At 38.9% G+C, this 21,545-nt stretch overlaps 1 protein-coding gene across 1 annotated transcript in view; it reads right to left on the bottom strand.

Moving 5' to 3' along the window:
- LOC124790149 (extracellular matrix organizing protein FRAS1-like) overlaps positions 1 to 21,545 on the bottom strand; it is a 210,898-nt gene that overhangs the window by 27,028 nt on the left and 162,325 nt on the right. Inside the window, exons 14-15 of the mRNA XM_047257744.1 lie at positions 7,460 to 7,648; positions 6,168 to 6,344 (exon numbers count right to left, since the gene is read on the bottom strand). Of these exons, the coding sequence (XP_047113700.1) occupies positions 6,168 to 6,344; positions 7,460 to 7,648 (366 nt within the window). The remainder of the gene's footprint in view (positions 1 to 6,167; positions 6,345 to 7,459; positions 7,649 to 21,545) is intronic.

The following is a 21,545-nucleotide window of genomic DNA, read 5'->3' as shown; positions in this document are numbered from 1 at the left end:
GACCACTATCACTAGAAAATTGAAGGCCCACAATGAGGCTTCTTTCAAACTATGCCAAGTGCTAAAGAAGCTGTCTCACATCAGTATGCAGCATCTCCATGTCCTTTACAATTATCATTCAACATCTAAAGCCATTCACACTACTTGTTGTTGTTGTGGTCTTCAGTCCTGAGACTGGTTTGATGCAGCTCTCCATGCTACTCTATCCTGTGCAAGCTTCTTCATCTCCCAGTACCTACTGCAACCTACATCCTTCTTAGTGTATTCATCTCTTAGTCTCCCTCTATGATTTTTACCCTCCACGCTGCCCTCCAATACTAAATTGGTGATCCCTCGATGTCTCAGAACATGTCCTACCAACCGATCCCTTCTTCTAGTCAAGTTGTGCCACAAGCTCCTCTTCTCCCCAATTCTATTCAATACCTCCTCATTAGTTATGTGATCAACCCATCTAATCTTCAGCATTCTTCTGTAGCACCACATTTTGAAAGCTTCTATTCTCTTCTTGCCTAAGCTATTTATCGTCCACGTTTCACTTCCATACATGGCTACACTCCACACAAATACTTTCAGAAACGACTTCCTGACACTTAAATCTATACTCGATGTTAACAAATTTTTCTTCTTCAGAAACACTTTCCTTGCCATTGCCAGTCTACATTTTATATCCTCTCTACTTCGACCATCATCAGTTATTTTGCTCCCCAAATAGCAAAACTCCTTTACTCCTTTAAGTGTCTCATTTCGTAATCTAATTCCTTCAGCATCACCCGACTTAATTCGACTACATTCCATTATCCTCGATTTGCTTTTGTTGATGGTCATCTTATATCCTCCTTTCAAGACACTGTCCATTCCGTTCAACTGCTCTTCCAAGTCCTTTGCTGTCTCTGACAGAATTACAATGTCATCGGAGAACCTCAAAGTTTTTATTTCTTCTCCATGGATTTTAATACCTACTCTGAACTTTTCTTTTGTTTCCTTTATTGCTTGCTCAATATACAGATTGAATAACATCAGGGATAGGCTACAACCCTGTCTCACTCCCTTCCCAACCACTGCTTCCCTTTCATACCCCTCGACTCTTATAACTTCCATCTGCTTTCTGTACAAATTGTAAATAGCCTTTCACTCTCTGTATTTTACCCCTGCCACCTTCAGAATTTGAAAGAGAGTATTCCAATCTACATTGTCAAAAGCTTTCTCTAAGTCTACAAATGCTAGTAGCATAGGTTTGCCTTTCCTTAATCTTTCTTCTAAGATAAGTCGTAGGGTCAGTACTGCCTCATGTGTTCCAACATTTCTACGGAATCCAAACTGATCTTCCCTGAGGTCGGATTCTATCAGTTTTTCCATTCATCTGTAAAGAATTCGCGTTAGTATTTTGCAGCTGTGACTTATTAAACTGATAGTTCGGTAATTTTCACATCTGTCAACACCTGCTTTCTTTGGGATTGGGATTATTATATTCTTCTTGAAGTCTGAGGGAATTTCGCCTGTCTCATACATCTTGCTCACCAGATGGTAAAGTTTTGTCAGGACTGGCTCTCCCAAGGTTGTCAGTATTTCTAATGGAATGTTGTCTAGTCCAGGGGCCTTGTTTCGACTCAGGTCTTTCAGTGCTCTGTCAAACTCTTCATGCAGTATCATATCTCCCATTTCATCTTCATCTACATCCTCTTCCATTTCCATAATATTGTCCTCAAGTACATTGCCCATGTACAGGCCCTCTATATGTTCCTTCCACCTTCCTGCTTTCCCTTCTTTACTTAGAACTGGGTTTCTATCAAAGCTCTTGATATTCATGCAAGTGGTTCTCCTTTCTCCAAAGGTCTCTTTAATTTTCCTGTAGGCAGTATCTATCTTACCCCTAGTGAGATAAGCCTCTACATCCTTACATTTATCCTCTAGCCATCCCTGCTTAGCCATTTTGCACTTCCTGTCGATATCATTTTTGAGACATTTGTATTCCTTTTTGCCTGCTTCATTTACTGCATTTTTATATTTTCTCCTTTCATCAATTAAATTCAATATTTCTTCTGTTACCCAAGGGTTTCTACTAGTCCTCGTGTTTATACCTATTTGATCCTCTGCTGCCTTCACTATTTCATCCCTCAAAGCTACCCATTCTTCTTCTATTGTATTTCTTTCCCCTATTCAAGTCAATTGTTCCCTTATGCTCTCCCTGAAACTCTGTACAATCTCTGGCTCTTTCAGTTTATACAGGTCCCATCTCCTTAAATTCCCACCTTTTTGCAGTTTCTTCAGTTTTAATCTACAGTTCATAACCAATAGATTGTGGTCAGAGTCCACATCTACCCCTGGAAATGTCTTACAATTTAAAACCTGGTTCCTAAATCTCTGTCTTACCATTATATAATCTATCTGATACCTTTTAGTATCTCCAGGGTTCTTCCATGTATACAACCTTCTTTCACACCACTTATGTGCTGTAAAAGGCCTGGTCAGAACACTAAACATAAACAAAGCTAACACACTCTGGTGACCATTCTGCCAATCACAGAGAATTGTAACTGATCAGTTACATACCTTGCCAATGGTGTACATTTATATGTAGTTACACTGACATCTGACCATGCCTATTGTGTGCTTTCTTGAGATGCATTATATGTATACAACTGCTTAGCATTTTTCTGTGGCCAGTCACAGCCCTGCTTGCCACACATTGTATTCATCAGTCTGAAGGCTGGTGTGTTCAAGTAGCAGAACACATGGTGTGTGCGTCTGTGACTGCCCCCATTATACTTTCAATAGCAACCACAACATATCACACTTCAGATTAATGAATACAAAGATAACAAGCAGGGCTGTGATTGGTCACAGATACAGTTATTATCTTATGCTTATGGTTATGTTAAGCGGTTGCTGAGACTCAGATCACAACATGAAGACAGCAGAAACACGAAATGTTAATAATATATTCTGTGGAAAGACTGCTTAATGTGCTAAGGTTGCTTCTTTGAGGATGCTACTCATTTGATAGGTGAAGCTTGTGGTGGTACATGTTGCTATTCAAGGCTCCAACATGTCCCACTTCCTTTCTACTGTGCCAATGAAAGATGTTCATGTAGAAGTATTAATTTATGGTAGTGGTGGTAGAGGAAAGATTGCACATTGTGCACACATTTTTTATTGATGCTCGGATATGTAATGAAAATGTAAGCACAGTACAGCCACACGGCATGACAGAGGGTGAGCATTTTACTGGTGGGGAAGGAGCTGTTTCAGTTTTGATATTGCAATTTTGTGTGCCATGGATGCCAAATAAGATGATGACAGGGTGATAAGGGCTGTTGTTCTGAATAAGAAAAATAAAAAAAAGATTGTATGGGATTACTTAATTAATTACTTATTTACTTCCAGACTTTGGGAAACTAATGATCTGTCTGTCAATGAGTTTGGTTATCAAGAGGAGAGAATTTACATGATCTACAACTGAATATGAGGTATGGGTTTACCTAACAATGGAAAACCAAGATGGAAAAAATAATGACAATGGCTTTACTAATAATTCATTTGCAGAGTCTTGCAAATGCTATGGTCTTAGTTGTATTCATGTAATTCAGTAATATATTTGCACTTACAATATGTACTGACTACTTTGGTGACTACTTTGTAACAATATATTTCATATCCATCTGAAGTTGGCCAGTGACCCAAAATTGTAAGGAAATTAATAAAATATTTGTGGTTCAGAAAAATATATAATTACAGTATATATTTGCATAATGTTGTGCTGTTTGAGATGAAATGTTTCCCTTCTAAGATGGCATAAAGCCATTGGTTTATATGGCTTTAAGTATGTCATTACTTTACTTACCATTACTAAATAACCCACTGTTAGATATTTGACTAAAATAATCCAAATCATAACTAGATACTGTGGGACATTTGCAACAACAGTAAGTAATAGAAAGTGAAAGAGATATGATATGAACTGAAAGCCTACATACTCACACAGTATGTTTCTGAGTGTCCATTCATGCATAATTTTTAGTTGACTGACTTACTTATAGGTGCAAATAGTTGTGAATGATTGTTTAAGTGTACTTGCTGTCTGGACTCCAACCATGCCAAACTGGAGCAGCTCAGAAAGTAAACATTTGTATGTCAGTTGCTTATTAATACCTGTTGATAATGACACATACAATATACCAGTCATATAAATGACTCTCTATGATAAGCAGTATTACAGTAGGCGGTTCAGTTGAAGTGATTGACAAAAGAAGGAAGTACAAAAATGTTCAGGGAAACACAGGAATACTGTAATATAAGCCACTTGCGAATGAAATAAATAGGATATACAGGGAAGCCAAGATGAAATGGCTGCATGAAAAATGTGAAGAAATTGAAAAAGAAATGGTCATTGGAGGTACTGGTTCACCACATAGAAAAATCAAAAGAACCTTTAGTGAGATTGAAAACAAGGGCATCAATGGTAAGAATGCAAAGGGAATTCCCCTGTTAAGCACAAAAGGGAGAGCGGGCTGGTGGAAAAAGTACACTGAAGGCCTCTATGAGGGGGGAGACTTTTCTGATGACACAATAGACGAAGGAATTGTGGTTGATATCAAAGGCATAGGAAATTCAGTGTTGGAGTCAGAATTTGAAAGAACTTTGGAAGATTTGAGGTCAAGTAAGGCAGAAGGGATAGATAACATTCCTTTGGAATTTGTAGAATCATTGGGAAAAGTGGCAACCAACCAACTATTGTAGATGGTGTATAGATAGCAAGAGCAGATAAGTGCAAGAACTATTTTACAATGAGACTGACAACTTATGCAGTCAAGCTGCTGACAAGAATCATATACAAAGAATGGAAAAGAAAAATGAGAATATGCTAGATGCCAACCAGTTTGGGTTTAGGAAAGGCAAAGGCATCAGACCAGCAGTTCTGATGATCTGCTTGATAAGGAAACCAAGACTGAAGGAAAATCAAGACAAGTTCATAGGAACTGTTGACCTAGAAAAAAGCATTTGACAGTGTAAAATAGTGCAAGATGTTTGAAAATCTGAGAAAAATAGGAGTAAGCTATAGGGAATAATGGGCAATATACAATATGTACAAGAACCGAGAGGGAAAAAATTGACTGGAAGACCAAGAACAAAAGGGAGTAAGACAGGGATGCAGTCTTTTACTCCTACTGATCAATCTATATATTGAAGAAACAGTGACAGAAACAAAAGAAATGTTCAAGAATGGGATTAACATTCAGGGTGAAAGGATATCAGTATTAAGATTCACTGACGGCACTGCTATCCTCAGTGAAAGTGGAGAATAATTTGGGACCTGTTGAGTGGAATGAACAGTCTAATGAGCACAGAATATGGAAGAGGGTAAACCAAAGAAAGGCAAAAGTGATGAGAAGTAGCAGGAATGAGAATAATGATTAGCTTAACATCGAAATTGGTGATCAAAAAGTCGAAGATGTTAAAGAATTTTGGCACGTTGGAAGCAAAATAACTCATGATGGACAAAGAAAGGACATAAAAACAGACAACTACAGGCAAAGAGGGCATTTCTGGCCAAAGAAAGTCTATTAGCATTAAACATTGGCCTTAATTTGAGGAAGAAATTCCTGAGAGTGTTCGTTAGGAGCACGGCATTGTATGGCAGTAAATTGTGGACTGTGGGAAGCTGGAACAGTACAGAATCAAAGCATTTGAGATGTGATGCTACATAAGAATGTTGAAAATTAGGTGGACTGATAAGATAAGGGAAGATGTGGTTCTCTGCAGAAATGGTGAAGAAAGGAACATATGGAGAACACTAACAAGAAGAGAGGACAGGATGATAGGTCATGTGTTAAGACACCAACAAATAAGTTCTATGGAACTAGAGGGAGCTGTAAAGGGGAAAAACTGTAGGGGAAGACAGAGGCTGGAATATGGCCAAACAATAATTACTCTCTCTGAGTTGAAGGAATTTGTGATTAGCTCCATCAAACCAGTCATAGACTGAAGCTGGGGGTGGGGATGTGGGGTTTGGGGGTGGGGAATCCGCTGATTGTCTATGCTCTATTATTTTGCAGCACACAGTTTCCTCCAGGCATAGTCTTTAGGAAAGCCTTTGTAATGTATTTACTTGAGTGTTGATTTTAAAACATTTGAGCACAAATCTTGCTAGTTTAATCTATTTGTCTTACCTGTAGATACCATTGATTACCAACATTCATACTATATAAAGGTGCTACTTTGAAGATGAAGCCATCAGCTCCAGGAAAATGAGCGAGCTTGCCAAAATCATCCATTTCAGAAGCAAAACGTGCTTCAAAGGAGTTATCATTGTAAGAGTCATCAGAAATTTCTGGATCATCTCTATCCTGTTTAAAAATATATAGAAACATGTAAGTATTTTCTGGTAATCAAAGAATTTGTTAATGACATCATTTGAGTCCATGTAAACTGTACATAAAATGTCACTCACCATAGGAAGGAAATGTTGACCAGTAGATAGGCACATAATTTGTGATGTGAACATGAAATGCTAATTCCACATCATTATTTTATCATGCAAATGATCCATGGAACATGGAACTAACACACACACACACACACACACACACACACACACACACACACACACACACACACACACAGAGTATGAAAGCCTCTTAATAATATTAATTAAAACCTACAAGTTCCTTGTATTTTCTAATTAGGAAGAGGCTGTAATAAAACTGAGAACTCCAAAAAGGAATACCTGTTGTGATTAGTCTGTGAGATTACTAGAAGGGCTAGGATGCGAGACAATTTTTTTTTTTTTTTTTTTTTTTTTGAGCACAGAAAACATTTCAAATGAGCTACGTTCTTCTTTAGCGTGTGCATAATTTTGTTACAAAATATAATTTAAATCATAAGTAAACAGGAAATTGTAAATGTAAATGAAATAAATGTAAATGAATGGAATATTTTGACTTGATTAAGTACTCAAAGTAACAGAGTTTTATGTGTATCACCAGTAAATACCTCTCATTTTCATTCTTGGAGGAAATAAAAAATGACAATTCAAATCAGAAAATGTGTTTTCAGATTGTGAGAACATGGGAAAAGAAGTGTGTTCAGCATTCTGAGTAGATTCATCAAATTAGAAAATATTGGTTATCTCTTTGATCCCTGTTTTCATAGTACCATGTCATTTTGAAGATAGAACAGAAGTCTGATGCTGCAAAAAGTTATAAATTTGAGTAAAGCAAATTATTTTTACAAAATGCTAAGTGATGCAAAGAAAAGAAATTAGTCAAGCAATTGCTAAAGAAAGAATAATTAACAGCATGAGTTCTCCATGTGCTTTGCAAAACACAAATTCTTCATTATTTACCAATGACTACTAGTTATGAAAATAGGAAGGAGTTGTTTTAACTAAGCTCTGATTTCAATGGCTTATAGAAATGTTCTATTGCCAAAATAGAAACCATTTAAGCTAAAGTAGTAGTACCAGTAATAAGATAGTATGGCCCAGTCCTGGAGATCCCCGTAGGCAACTGGTAGGGGCAGTATCAGCATTTCCAGAACAAACATAGACACGATGTACTGTTAACTGATATGCTGAGTGCAATTGGTGGGTAGGAAGCCAAAGGATATGCCCAACAACTGTTTCCTCAGGAAAGTAGGGGCCTTTGTAATCCTGAAAATAAAAAAATAAATAATTTTTATTAGTCCAGATAAAGAAGTTATAATATAATACATATCATGAAATTTTTGAGAGAAATATGACTGGAACTGTCTGTTTATTTACTTGCCCTACCTTTGTACCTTAGAGGAAAAAAGCTAATGTATGTGACTTAGGGTTTGCAAAACATTTTTCTATATTTGTTGAAATACAGCTGACTGAAAACCAAAATTTGAAGTATTAGTGATGAATTCAGATTTTTTTCCAGCAACTTTTTGTACTTAGTGTTTATTACTCTATGTTGGTCTTGTTTGTATTTCTTTAAAAAAATATGGTTTTAATTTGTGAAAGTCATTGCCACTCAAATGGCACACAATTGTGTTACTGTTATACACTATTAAGCCAAGAGATTTGGACCACCTTCCTAACAGTGTGATGGTGCTCATTTGACATACATAATATCTACGGTCATATGTCAAGGTCCTGAATGTAAGCTAGATGGTCCTAACAATGCATGCATAGGTCTCAAAGGTCATGGGCAGGACTGCAGCCTGGTGACCTACACCACAATAATTTAAAATAGTGAAGTATTTATTTCGGTATTGAGGTGCAGGCCCTTGTGTAATTGTAAAGATGTTGACATAATTACTTTGCATGGACTTACTTAGCTGGATGGATTTACTATTCAACTGAGTTTTCCAGTAAACAGATGATATGAATTAAGTTCGCTTGAAATGAAAATAGATTTCATGAAAAGCCAGCTTCTTCCATAATTCAGTTCATCCAAACTAGGACCCATTAAATGTTAAAGGTGTTGTCCTATTATCAAGATCACTCTAAGAATGTATCCACACTTACGATTACAAACAGCAGTGAAAAAGATCATTTTGAAAACTGAAGCTCATCAAAAACAGTTTTCATATCTTCATGTTGGATTAAAGGCTCAATATTTTGGCTTTTCTCAGTATTTAAAGTGATAGTTTAAGACAACTAATTATGAAGACATAATTAGTAGCTTAGACAGAAGTGTAGGCACAAACCAATTAGCCTGAAGATAATTCCTTTTGTTATTTTGAATTTTCCATGTCATTTTTAGGGTTCCATGCCTCAACAGAACCCTTGTAGGATCACTTTCTTGTCTGTCTGTTTGTCTGTCTGTCTGTCTGTCTGTCTGTCTGTCTATCTGACTGTTAAAAAACCACCTTTCTCAGGAACGGGTAGGCATATCAAGTTTAAAATGTATGCCACATACTGAGGTCTATAGGTCCTTGGTGATATAAGAAATTGAAGCTTCTAAGCCAAGGCAATCAAAAGATATGGCCATTTATGTCACATATTTTAATATTTGCAAACTCACACATAAAAAACCTAAAGGATACTTCCCATTGTCCTAGAATCATAAAAATTGGCAAAAAGGAAGATTTCATGGTATAACCAAAGAAAAAACCCTAAAACTGTAAATTTGTAATTATCACAAATGAAAAATATTTTTTTGGTAATTTGTTATCAACTGTCTGTCTGTCTGTCCATCTGGCTGTTAAGGCCCCTTTCACTCATGAATGGGTAGACATATGTTGAAATTTATGTTGCATGCTGAGATCTATGGTTCCTTGGTGGTATAATGAATGTTAGCTTCAAGTCAATGCAGTCAAAAGGTATGCCATTTGTGATACATATTTTGATACAAATTCGCTCATCAAAATCTATAGGGTACTTCCTGTGGCCTTAAAATCATGAAATTTGGCAAAAAGGAAGGTTTCACAGTACAACCACAGGAAGAAAATCCAAAAACTGTAAATTAGTTACCAATCTCACTAAGAAATTTTTTTTGTCATTTTCTAGTAGACTGTCTGTCTGTTTGTCCATCTGTTAAAACCCCTTTTTCTCAGAAATGGGTTGACATATCAAGTTGAAATTTATGTCACATACTAAGGTCCTTTGGTGTTATAATAAACATTATCTTCTAAGTCAATGCAGTTAAAAGGCACAGTCATTTAGGACACATGTTTTGATACTTGCAAACTCACTCATCAAAATCTGTATGGTGCTTTCTGTTGATCTACAATGATGAAATTTGGCAACAAGTAAGGTTTCACAGTACAAGTGTAGCAAAGAATTGAAAACTGTTAACTTGTAATTATATCACACGAAGGAAATATTTCTTTTGTCATTTGTTATCTGATGCCAAACTTGAAATTAAAACAATCAGTAGGCTGACTGGGCCACAAGGGTAGAAGTCTGTGAACGTTTGTTTCACATATAACTTGAAACACAATATATATGTGCAGTAATTGCTCCTGTCTATTTGATGGTGGATAAATTTGGAAATGCATCATATGAGCAATACAGTCATTCCTTGCCTGAAGTTTGACTTTTACCATTGTGACACAGTAAGCCAGAAGGAAGAACCATTGATTATTATAAAAATGGTCACCTGCTTCTTGCACCACTTTGTCACATGTATATTATTGAAACAGAAACATTCTGAAAGTCTTGGAATCCTGGGACCAATACCTTCCCAGTATCAATGTTGACAACAGACAAAAATTGGTGAGATTTTCTATTCCCAGAATGGGTGACTGCTTACATACATAATTAAGTTTGCATGGAACCCTCAGTGCATGAGTCCTACCAGAAGCTGGCCGATTTTTTAAAATTGACATACTGATTGTTGCACAGATCAACTACGATGATGGCCAGAGATTGACCAGCACCTGGCACTGGGAAGCTGGAACCTCAGGGTGCTGCATGTGGAGGAGGCAGCCAATGGCATGGGAGTGCCTCCACAGCAGATGACAATGGGCTTGAGGTGGAGAGTGGAGGGGCAGGCTGCGGTGACAGGGCTGCACCCGTGAACTGGTAACTTCCAGTGGTAAGCAGGGGCACAGCTGATCAAAATTGTGCACCACCAGCCCATTCACTGTTCAGATATCACAAAGATGGCATCCCTGGTGGCAGACAACAGTGGCCAGTATACACTTGCTGACCAGACCCCCGTGCCTTGGCGACTGTGATGTGAAGCGAGCAGATGAATCTGACCATGGCAGATATGCACACCTTGGAAGGTGGAGGAACATATGTGGCTGCCAGCCATGAAGCAACTCAGCTGGCTCAACTCCCCCATAGGCATGAAATGATAGGTGCTGAGAAAACAGGGAAGAATCCACAACAAACTTTTTCATTTGGGACTTGAATGTACACTTTAGTCATTCTGCCTCACCATTTTATTGAGGTTGGAATGGGGGAGCCAGGACATGATGAATGCTGTGACAGGAACAAGACAATTGAAAACTGTGGGAAATGAGCTGGGTCCCATTATTGGAAACCACTCAAAAGCGCACAAATTGTGATAGCTGATGTTAACTTACATTGGAGATTGTAAGGAAACCAGCAAACTGCATCCATAACCAAGGGCCAATAATAATTTAAGAAGGGACCCACAATGCTCATATGATGCATTTCCAAATGAATGCATTTCCGTATCTGGCATGAAGTGGGCCACGGGGTAGGGATGCCCCATTGTTGGGCACACTGCTGACAAGCCACAACAAAACAGGTGAAATGCCATCAATCCCTGGCCAAAAAACATGTCTCCTATCCAACAGGTTAGTGCATGAAACTCCTCAAAGACCCTGTTGGAGAGGGCGTAGAACCTCACAACATAATACAGTGGGAATGACTACTCTGGGAGAATGATAATGTGAGGAGAAAAGGTTATGCGAGGGGTCCAAAGACTAACCCACTGCTTTATCTGGCTAGCCCTTTAAACAAAACAGAACCATGTAGCAGAGAACCAAGTCAGCGGCGACGGCAGCTGCTACATCTGAGCTCACAACTGGAAAATCCTTGACCACAGGCTGTGTTTCTGTATCAAGATGGGAGCAAAGCAGTTCTTCAATTGTAGTGAGACAAGAACAGCACTCAGCATTGTAGGCAGTGTTCTGCCTCATCAAGCAAGAAAGTGTAAGGCTTAAACAAGGAAATGAAGGGTATGGTCAGTAATAGGGTGAAACTTGAAGCCACAGAAAAAAAAAAAAAACATGAAATTCCTGGAGAGCATAGACTGTGGCAAGAGCTTCTTTTTTCACTTGGGAGTAATGCTGCTGGGTCAGATTGAGAGATTTAGAGGTGAATGCAACAGATCATTCACATCCATTGGCACACTGGCATGCTAGGATTACATTGAGGCCACACTGTGAGGCATCAGTCACCAAATTAATGTTGTGCTAGTCCAGAGAGAATGTAGCTAAACAAGGGACCAAGACTAGTTTAGATTTCAGCATTTGAAAAGCATGTTCACAGTCTGGGCTCCAGTGAAAAGATACAATCTTGCATAACAAGTTATGCAATTGGTGGGCCAACATTGTTTCCCCTGGCAGGAATTTATGGTAGTAGGCTATCTTCTCTAGGTGGGCCTGAAGCTCCTTCATGGATGAAGGGTGAGGCATAGACATAACAGTGAAGATGTGGTCTGGCAGAGGGCAAACCTCATCCCGCAAGACCTTGAACCCCAATAAACAAAAGTAGGTTGAAAAAACTGAGCTTCTGTGATGTCTCACCATAAGCCTGCAGATTGTAAGACAGAAAACAAAGTGCACAAATTTTTCAAGTGACTGATCGTGGAAGAGCCCATGTCAACAATATCACCCATGTGATCCATGTAACCCAGGACAGGCATATTTAGTTGCTCTAAAAATCGTTGAAAAATTGCAGGGCCACTAGCCACACCAAAAGGAAAGTGCAAATATTATTAGAGACTGAAAGGAGTATTCAGAACTGGAACTTGCTGAGAGTTTTTATCTACATGGACTGTTGCAGATATGCTGTAGACAAATTGATTTTAGGAAAGTAGTGGCCACTTGACATTTTTGCCAATGGCTCCTCCTGCTATGGGAGAGGATATGTACCCACCCACAGATACCAAGTTTCCCTGATGGCTTATGAAATACAACTTGCGGAGATGACCATTCACTAACCATAACAGGTTGCACCACTCCTAAGGATGGAAGTCTGTCCAACTCTGTTTTCACTTCAGCTTTGAAGTCTGTCCAATTCTGCTTTCACTTGATCTTTGTGGGTGACAGGAATAGGATGTGTAAGACAGAAATGAGCCAAGCCATGAACTTCAAAGAAATATCAGTAGAAAAATTCGCAACACACCCTATATCTTTGGAAAACTAGTTCAAAGATTCCTCACACAGTGTTTCCAATTGAGAATATATTACCTGACTGGACACAAGGTGAACTGCACTGGTGATAGAAAATCCAAAGGACTGAAATGCGTCCATCTTGAACAAGTTCTCAACACCTGCATCAGAAGCCACCAAAAACATAATAGAATGAGGCAGAAGCTATAAGTTGTCTCAACAATGCAATGTTCTGTTCGTTATAACTGACCGGCTTGTGTGTAACTGGTGTTCTGTGAGCTTAAACTCACAAAGGTTTGAGAGTTCAATAACGTCACTGCATCACCTATGTCAATTTGTAGCCACAGCACTTGGCGAAAAACACTTAACCCAGTAAACAACTTGGGAGAAGTCACAAGCATTGGAGTCACACAGTTTACATCCCTGTCTGTATCCTGAGCAACATTCAGTGAATGGACACATGGAGACAATCTAGCCTTTCTTCTGTCACGCCCTACAAATAGCCCTGTGCTTAGAGCACACTGAATGTTCATGCTATACAGAACAGGGAGGACAAGATGGAAACAGAGAATGTTGGTGCTGGCACTGTGGTGATAATGGCTGCTTGGGCTGACCTTGGTCTGCTCAGCACTGGGAATGCATGTTTACCACTGCCACTGCCACTTCCTTGTGCAAGCTATCTGTTGTCCTAGTGGGAACATCCTGTGACACTTCTGCCACATCACCCCAGTTTGGTCAACTGCTGCCTAAGAAACTTCAAAAGATTCTGCTGCTTGCAAAACTTCTGCTGACAGAGGATTTTCATAGAGTAAAACCTTCTGACTCACTTCCTTGTCTGGAGCTAAACAGATATTTGTGTTGCACACTATAGAGTCTAAATAAGAATCATTATGGACACCAGTAATCAACTGATTCTTATGACTAAGGCCTTGAAATTAGGCTGTCTAAACTCTATATGACTGGATTCATTTTTTACAGCATTGGTAGAATTCAACTCATGCCTCTATAATGTGTAATTATTCGTGATGTTAGTTGGACATAAACATGTGATCAGAAGTAAGAGCTCAGGATTCTTGTAAAGGGGCAACCTGACACAGTAACTGACACATTTTAGGTGGAATCTATGAGAGGAAGAAGGCTTTGCACAGTCTGTCACACCAAAAGCCAAAAAATGCTGTCTTTTTTTGCAAGCTTCCCAATCATCAGTTAAATTGTCATTTGGAGGGAAAGTTGTTGGAACAGCATGGAAGCCAACAAAGTGGTCACTGCTGAAGTACACTGTTCAGTCAGGGCTGGTGGCACAGTGTTCATAATGGCTAAACCTAATGAAACTGCACTTAAAGACTGCACATGCAGAAACCATACCAGACTCATCGCCAGTCACGTAGTAACCAAGTAATACATGAAACCACTCCAAGTAACACAAATATGGCTTTATTCATAAACCTCTGAACAATAACGGAAATAAGCATCTCATGACTCCAGTCATAACATAACACAGAACAACTGATGTGAATGGTGCTAACTGGAAGATTATAGAGAGAGCCCATCAGCACTGCTCTGCATGTACATAGGCACAAGTCACCAGTAGATGGCATGGCAGACACTGTGCCGTTTGCATGATTCCCACAGGTGGCTTGCAGTGGCTGGCCTGCACTAGTACAGTTGATGGTTGATTTGTGTACACACACACACACACACACACACACACACACACACACACACACACACAGTGATACAACATTCTGTTCACTCACACTTATATGCCCTAATAGCAGGATACAGCAAATCATCTTATCATTTGCTGTTGGTGATTTAGGAAAACTGCTGTTATTTCTAGACCTGTATGTTTTGGCAGGTATTTGAGACCTACTCCTGTGAATTGTGTGTACCCTATGTTAGTAACTCAGTAATCTTGCTTGGTAATACAATCTTCTAGGATAACACAGGGACATCCACCACTTTTTTACTTGCTGTAGGGATCAGTTTATTGATTCATCCTCAGTAACTAGCCAAATCAAATCAAGAACTTTTGACAAGCCTTTCCATCTTCAGAATATGTCTTATTCTTAGTTGTGAGGCATCACAACTTGCTTTGCATCAAAACCACTTCAGTCAGCATCTTTCACAATTCTGTGGAAATAGATTAAGTCAAATGATTTCTCTGGAGCCCTAGAAGCTAAACAGGGTACACATTTTGTACCATATCACGTGTACTACATGTGATCCGCAATTCTCTGTCCCCTGATGGAGGGATGGGTGTAGTGTTCTACCTGACTAGTGTTCAGACAAATTAAGCAATCAAGCGCCACCTGTGAGTGTCATGTAAAGCTATACAGCTCTGAAATACATGAAAATAATATTTTTAATTTTTTCAGTAGCATGTGACTGATTAAAATAGACTTGCTTCATTTAACACTGGAATGTAATACAAATTTTTATAGCAGAAAAAGACAGATGTTAGAGTTTTTTAAGCATTTGAGGAATCTGTAATTAAGTTGCTGCACATGCCAATGATTAAAATTGTTATTATGCTCTGGCAAAGACAGAGAGGCAGACAGTCAGTCAGTAAGTGGGAGTCTCTAAATGGCAGTTGTCAGTGCGAGATGTGTGGTGTGATTGATTGTGATTGGTATTGGTGATGTGGTATTGTGGATAGGCATAATTTTAATTTTATGGAGGAAACTCTATAATTACATGGATTGTTAATAGCTAATGTCTTATTAATTATACTATGATAAAACAACAAAAACAATCAATTTTTGACAAAATAATGTAATTGGGTAGATAAAAAAATCTACTCGCCAAGTGGCGGCAGAACATGCACATAAAAGTAGGTTATAATGAGGCAAGCTTTTGGAGCCAGTGGCTTCCTCTTCAGGCAGAAAGGTTGAAGGGGAAGAAAGAGAGGTGAAGGAAAAGGACTGGAGAAATCTAGGAAAAGGGGTAGATTTTGGGAAAGTCATCCAGAACCGCAAGTCAGGAGAGACTTACCAGACAGGATGAAAAGGAAAGACTGATTATTGGGGATTGCACCAGATGAGATTTGAAAATCTGAGAGCTTGAAGTTGGAAAACAGGGTAATATGCAAGACAGAGATTACTGCTTAAATGTCATGCATGAGTTAAGAAGAATGGAAAGCTAAGTACATTTTATGTAACAGAGGTGGAAGGGGGCAGCATAAAATAGACAGTTAAGAAAATGAAAAATGTAGAAACCTAAAATGGAATGAAGAGAGCAGTAGTTACTGTGAAGAAATGCTGAGACAGAAGAAATTTACATAAATTAAGGCCTGATGGATGGCGAGAACAAGGGAGATGATGTAGTGCTCGTTCACACCTGAGGAGTTCTGAGAAACTGGTGTCTGGGGGAAGAATCTAGATGGTGCTTGTGCTGAAACAGGCATCAAGGTCATGCTTGTCATGTTGTAGAGCATGCTCTGCAACAGGATATTTCATGTTGCCATCTGCATGTTGCCTCTGTCTATGCCCATTCATCCTAACTGATAATTTGGTGGTAGTCATGCTGGTGTCTCACTTTCAGCACTAAACCTGCTTTTGATCATGCTTATTTGGTGAAGGACATACTTTTCTTCACACATAATGTCAACTGGAAATATCATTTTGCAACCCAATCCCAAAACCTGTCCAGCAGCAAAGCTGACACTGAACTCCGCCTTGAACAATTCTGACCACGATCCCAATTTGATCCACCACAACTACCTCAAAATCATCTCTTACAAGCCTTCAAAGAATTTCTCACATCCAGCATTGCTTCACAGCCCTTCCTCACGTCCCTACAACATGACCCTAACCTGTCCTCTGCAGAAATCCCAGCTCTATGTTCCCTAAAAGCTGATGACTCCACCATTATCCTCCCATCAGACAAAGAATCTACCACTGTGGTGTTTGACCAAAAGGAGTATGTTTGTGAAGGTCTATGCCAGCTGTCTGATACCTCTACATACAGCATCTGCCATCAAGATTCCATTCCTGTGATTGAACTGACCTGCAGTCCCTCCTTAAATCCTTAGGCCCCTCAAAAGGACTAACACATCAGTCCATAGAACTTCTAACCCCCCACCCCCTCCCCCCAAACCACACACCCCCACCTTTGTTTTACCTTCTTCCTAAGATCTGCAAACCTAATCATCCTGGCCATCCTGTAGTTGCTGGCTCAAAGCACCCACTCGATGTATATCTGCCTTATTGATCAGCACCTGCAACCCATAGTACAAAGTCTTCCCTCCTATATCAAAGATACCAATCATTTCCTAGATCATGTGAAATTCATGCCCCTCTCCCACCATGCACCTTGCTTGTCACCATTGATGCCACCACCTCACACATACATCATATGTCTGCTGCTGAACATTTCCTCAGTCAGCACCCCCCTGATTCCAAACCTACGATATCCTTCCTACTCACCTTAATCAACTTTATAATTACAAACAGCTACTTCACCTTTGAGGGGTATATGTACAAACAGATCAGGGGTATAGCCATGGGAACCAAGATGGCTCCTTCCTATGCCAACCTTTTCATGGGCACTGGGAGGGGGTTCCAGGGATCCATAAGTCTTCAGCCCCTGGTTTGGTTTAGATACATTGATGACATCTTTACCATATGAACCCATGGTGAGGCTGACCAGTTAAAATTCCTGGAATCTCTGAATACTTTTTCCCAATTAAATTTCACAAGGTCCTATTCTGAATCCCATGCCACTTTCCTTGATGTTGATCTCATCCTCACCGAAGGCCAGCTACAAATATTACTACTACTGTCCAGATTAAATCTGCTAATAAACAACAGTACTTACATTTTGACAATTGCCATCCTTTCCATGGCCAACGTTCTCTCCCCTACAGCGTTGGCATTCAAGGCAAATGTATTTGCTTGGATGCAGATTCTTTACAGCAATACACGACCATTCTCACCTCAGCCTTCACTGGACATAATTATCCCACCAGCCTAATCCAAAAGCAAATTTCCTGGGCCATCACATCTAATCCTGGTACTACTGATCCCTCCAAAAACAACTTTGGAGCACACCACTGGTCACTCAGTATTATCCTGGTCTGGAATGTATAACATTACATAGGCATTACTACCACGAAATTATCAGTTAGGATGAATGGGCATAGGCAGTGGGTGTGTACTGGCAACATGAAATACCCTATTGAAGAGCATGCTCTACAACATGACAATGATGACTTCGGTGCCTGTTTCACCCCACGTGCCATCTGAATTCTTCCTCGACACCAGTTTCTCAGAACTCTGGAGGTGGGAAGTAGTGCTACAACATATCCTTGGTTCTCACCACCCATCAGGCCTTAATTTACATAAATTCCTTCTGTCTCAGCATTTCTTCACAGTAACTACTGCTCTCTTCACTCCATTTTAGTTTTCTACATTTTTCATTTTCTTAACTGTCTATTTTTTGCTGCCCGCCTCCCACCTCTGCCACGTAGAATGAACTTAGCTTTTCATTCTTACTAACTCATGCACTATGTTTAAGCAGTAATTTCTGTCTTGCATATTACCCTGTCTTCCATCTTTAAGCTCTCAGGTTTTGAAATCTCATCTGGTGCAGTCCCCAACAATCAGTCTTTCCTTCTCATTCCATCTGATAAGTCTCCCCTGATCTGCAGTTCTGAATGACTTTCCCAAAATCTACCCCTTTTTCCAGACCTCTCCAGTCCTTTTCCTTCACCCCACTTCCTTCCCTTTCAACTCCTCTGCCTGAGGAAGGAGCCAATGGCTTCAAAAGCTTGCCTAGTTATAACCTTATTTTATGTGTTTGCTCTGCTGCTGCTTGGTGATTCTGCTGCTGCTTGGTGAGTAGATCTTTTATCTATCCAATTACATTAATTGAATATAACAGAGGGAAACATTCCACGTGGGAAAAATATATCTAAAAACAAAGATGATGTGACTTACCAAACGAAAGTGCTGGCATGTCGATAGACACACAAACATACACACAAAATTCAAGCTTTCGCAACCAACGGTTGCTTCATCAGGAAAGAGGGAAGGAGAGGGAAAGACGAAAGGATGTGGGTTTTAAGGGAGAGGGTAAGGCGTCATTCCAATCCCGGGAGTGGAAAGACTTACCTTAGGGGGAAAAAAGGACAGGTATACACTCACGCACACACACACATATCCATCCGCACATACACAGACACAAGCAGACATTTCCCTCTGTCCTAACAAAGCAACCGTTGGTTGCGAAAGCTTGAATTTTGTGTGTATGTTTGTGTTTGTTTGTGTGTCTATTGACATGCCAGCGCTTTCGTTTGATAAATCACATCATCTTTGTTTTTAGATATACAATTACATTAATTGTACTATGAGAGAGTTATGTGTCATAGTGTCTTACAGGTGTCATTGTGAACACTGGAACTGCACTGAACTGCACAGAGACTAAGTAACATATTGTAAATCCAGCTGTATCTTTGAATTTTGTTTTGTCTACAAATGAATAAATTATCAAAATGCACCATTCATTCAGATTGTTCTTTTAAGTAGTTGACTCCTCCCATTTTCCTCTATATCAGAAAAAGAGAGTATGCAATGCATATTAAGATAAGAAATATATTGCTGCATATTCAAGTATAATGAAAAGCCACATTACAGAAGAACTGGTGACAAGATTATACAATTAAAAATAATGTTTCTTCAATAAAGGTAGCTAAGAGTGGTCATACTTTTGAGTGAAGCCAGTTGAAGTGGATTTAACTGAAAGATTTGTGATTATTTAATTATTGTGAGAATTTAGCTGTTTAATGTAGTGAAAATATTCCATATGAACTTTACAAAAAAGGTAGATAAAATTTTGAATAGAAAATCTTGTGATCATTGCTAAATTACCACTATTGGAACTAAAATTTATTTTAGAGAGTCACTGTTTTCATTTAACGTGCCAGATATGAATCTGAAGGTCACCATGGTCATTTATTAGATCTCTCTCTCTGTTTCTCTCTCTCTTACTTTCTCTACTCTTGTAGTTGATTCTGACTCTCCATGACCTCATGAACTAAAGCACACCAATTTCTTTCATTGTGCACTTTCTTCTGCTTTCTTCTGCAGACTTTTCAGTTTAGAATCTGTTACATTTGTGATGTCATAAATCCATCTCATCCTTTTCTGTCATCTTCTTGTCTCTTTAGTCTTCCCCAGCATTAACAACTTTTCCAGCAAATCATGTCTTCTCAAGATTGCCCAAAGGAGCTCAGTTTTTGTTTCAGTATGAAACCTTCAAGGAGAAATCAAGCTTTATTTGCTGTAATACTGACATATTTGTTCTCTTTGCAGTCCATGTAACTCTATGGAGTTTCTTCCAGCACTACAATTCAAAGGTGTGTATTCTACACTGTCCCCAGCCTTTCTTATGGTCCTGCTTTCACATCCAAGCACGGTACTTGTACAACATGTTTCCATTCTGTTAGTTGTAACAAAATGTTGGGTATCCAATTTGCCTGTGATCAACATTCATTATTAGAAAATTATCTAAATTATAAAACCTGATGACGACATTACAACATCACTTGAAACAACTTCTGATTTAACAAACTTTCACTCTTCAGTGTCATGCATGCTATAATGAAACTTCAGTTGTTATCACCATCACAGTCACCAACACCAATAAGAAGAACAAAATTATCATCATCCATCAGTAGAACAAAAATAACAAGAACATAATTATCATATCCATTAGTAATACTGGCTGATGTCCCATTCAGCAACTCCAGAGGTTGTTCAGTTCTGACAGATAATTTTTCTAGTCTTTCAAGTGAGATACTGAAGCATTGTGACTATCCCAGGATTCATACTTCTCTTTAACAGGTAACACTCCATTAACCAATCTCTCTGACCAAAACTCCAGCACTGACTCCAAAATAAGGATAAGCTAAAGTTTTAATTCATGCTGTGAAATAGACTTAGGCCATTAAACTGATAAAATGTTGCCAGCAAAAGACAGAGGTCCCAGTTTGAGTCCAGCACAGTTTCAATTTCTACTTACTTATAGGAGTCTTAATTATTAGAAATAGTTTAAAACAGAGTTTGTTTAATTGATTTGTAGAGATTGATTATACACACAGATTGTCATTTTATTCTAAGACAACACATACTTTCACTACGCTTATGTTTATGTAATGTGACTTAGCGGAAATTTTCAACTTCAGGGCATGATTGCATTGCAAAGAGGCACATTAGTTGTACGATAAATACTCAAAACTTTTGTATTCATTGAGGTATGGAAGTAACTCATCTGCAGCAGAGAGAGGTCGGTTGATCAGGGCATAAAGATGTCAATAGCAATTCAGGAAAACGCAGGGGCCATGTTTAAACATGTCCTCAGCACTTGGGGGGTGGCAGAGGATGATGAGTACACTCATCTACAGAAGTTAAATTGTTATGAGTAAAGAAAGTTATTCCTAGGTTTCAGAATATAGGGTGTCCCTTCTAAAAGTCATCAGGCTTGTTTTCTCTGCTGTTTTGGCACAGATTTGCAATTTTATATGGCAATGTGTAGCTGGAGTCAACCTAAACAAACACTGCACATCATTCCTTCATATAATGCCCAGTGTTGACAGAAAGTATTGGGTTGTTTCCTGTTACAAACAAAATGTTTTTTAAAGTGGAATTTTACATATCCATTTGATAGTGTGGTTCCAAATTAGTCTACTGCAATATTCATTTTATCAATATTTATCAACAGGGACATTAAAACATGAAGAACAACCAATACTCCAGCAGCAACTG

The sequence above is a fragment of the Schistocerca piceifrons genome, chromosome 1 (genome assembly GCF_021461385.2).
Source record: "Schistocerca piceifrons isolate TAMUIC-IGC-003096 chromosome 1, iqSchPice1.1, whole genome shotgun sequence".
NCBI classification, from domain to species: Eukaryota; Metazoa; Arthropoda; class Insecta; order Orthoptera; family Acrididae; genus Schistocerca; species Schistocerca piceifrons.
This window is presented reverse-complemented; position numbering and strand designations above follow the sequence as displayed.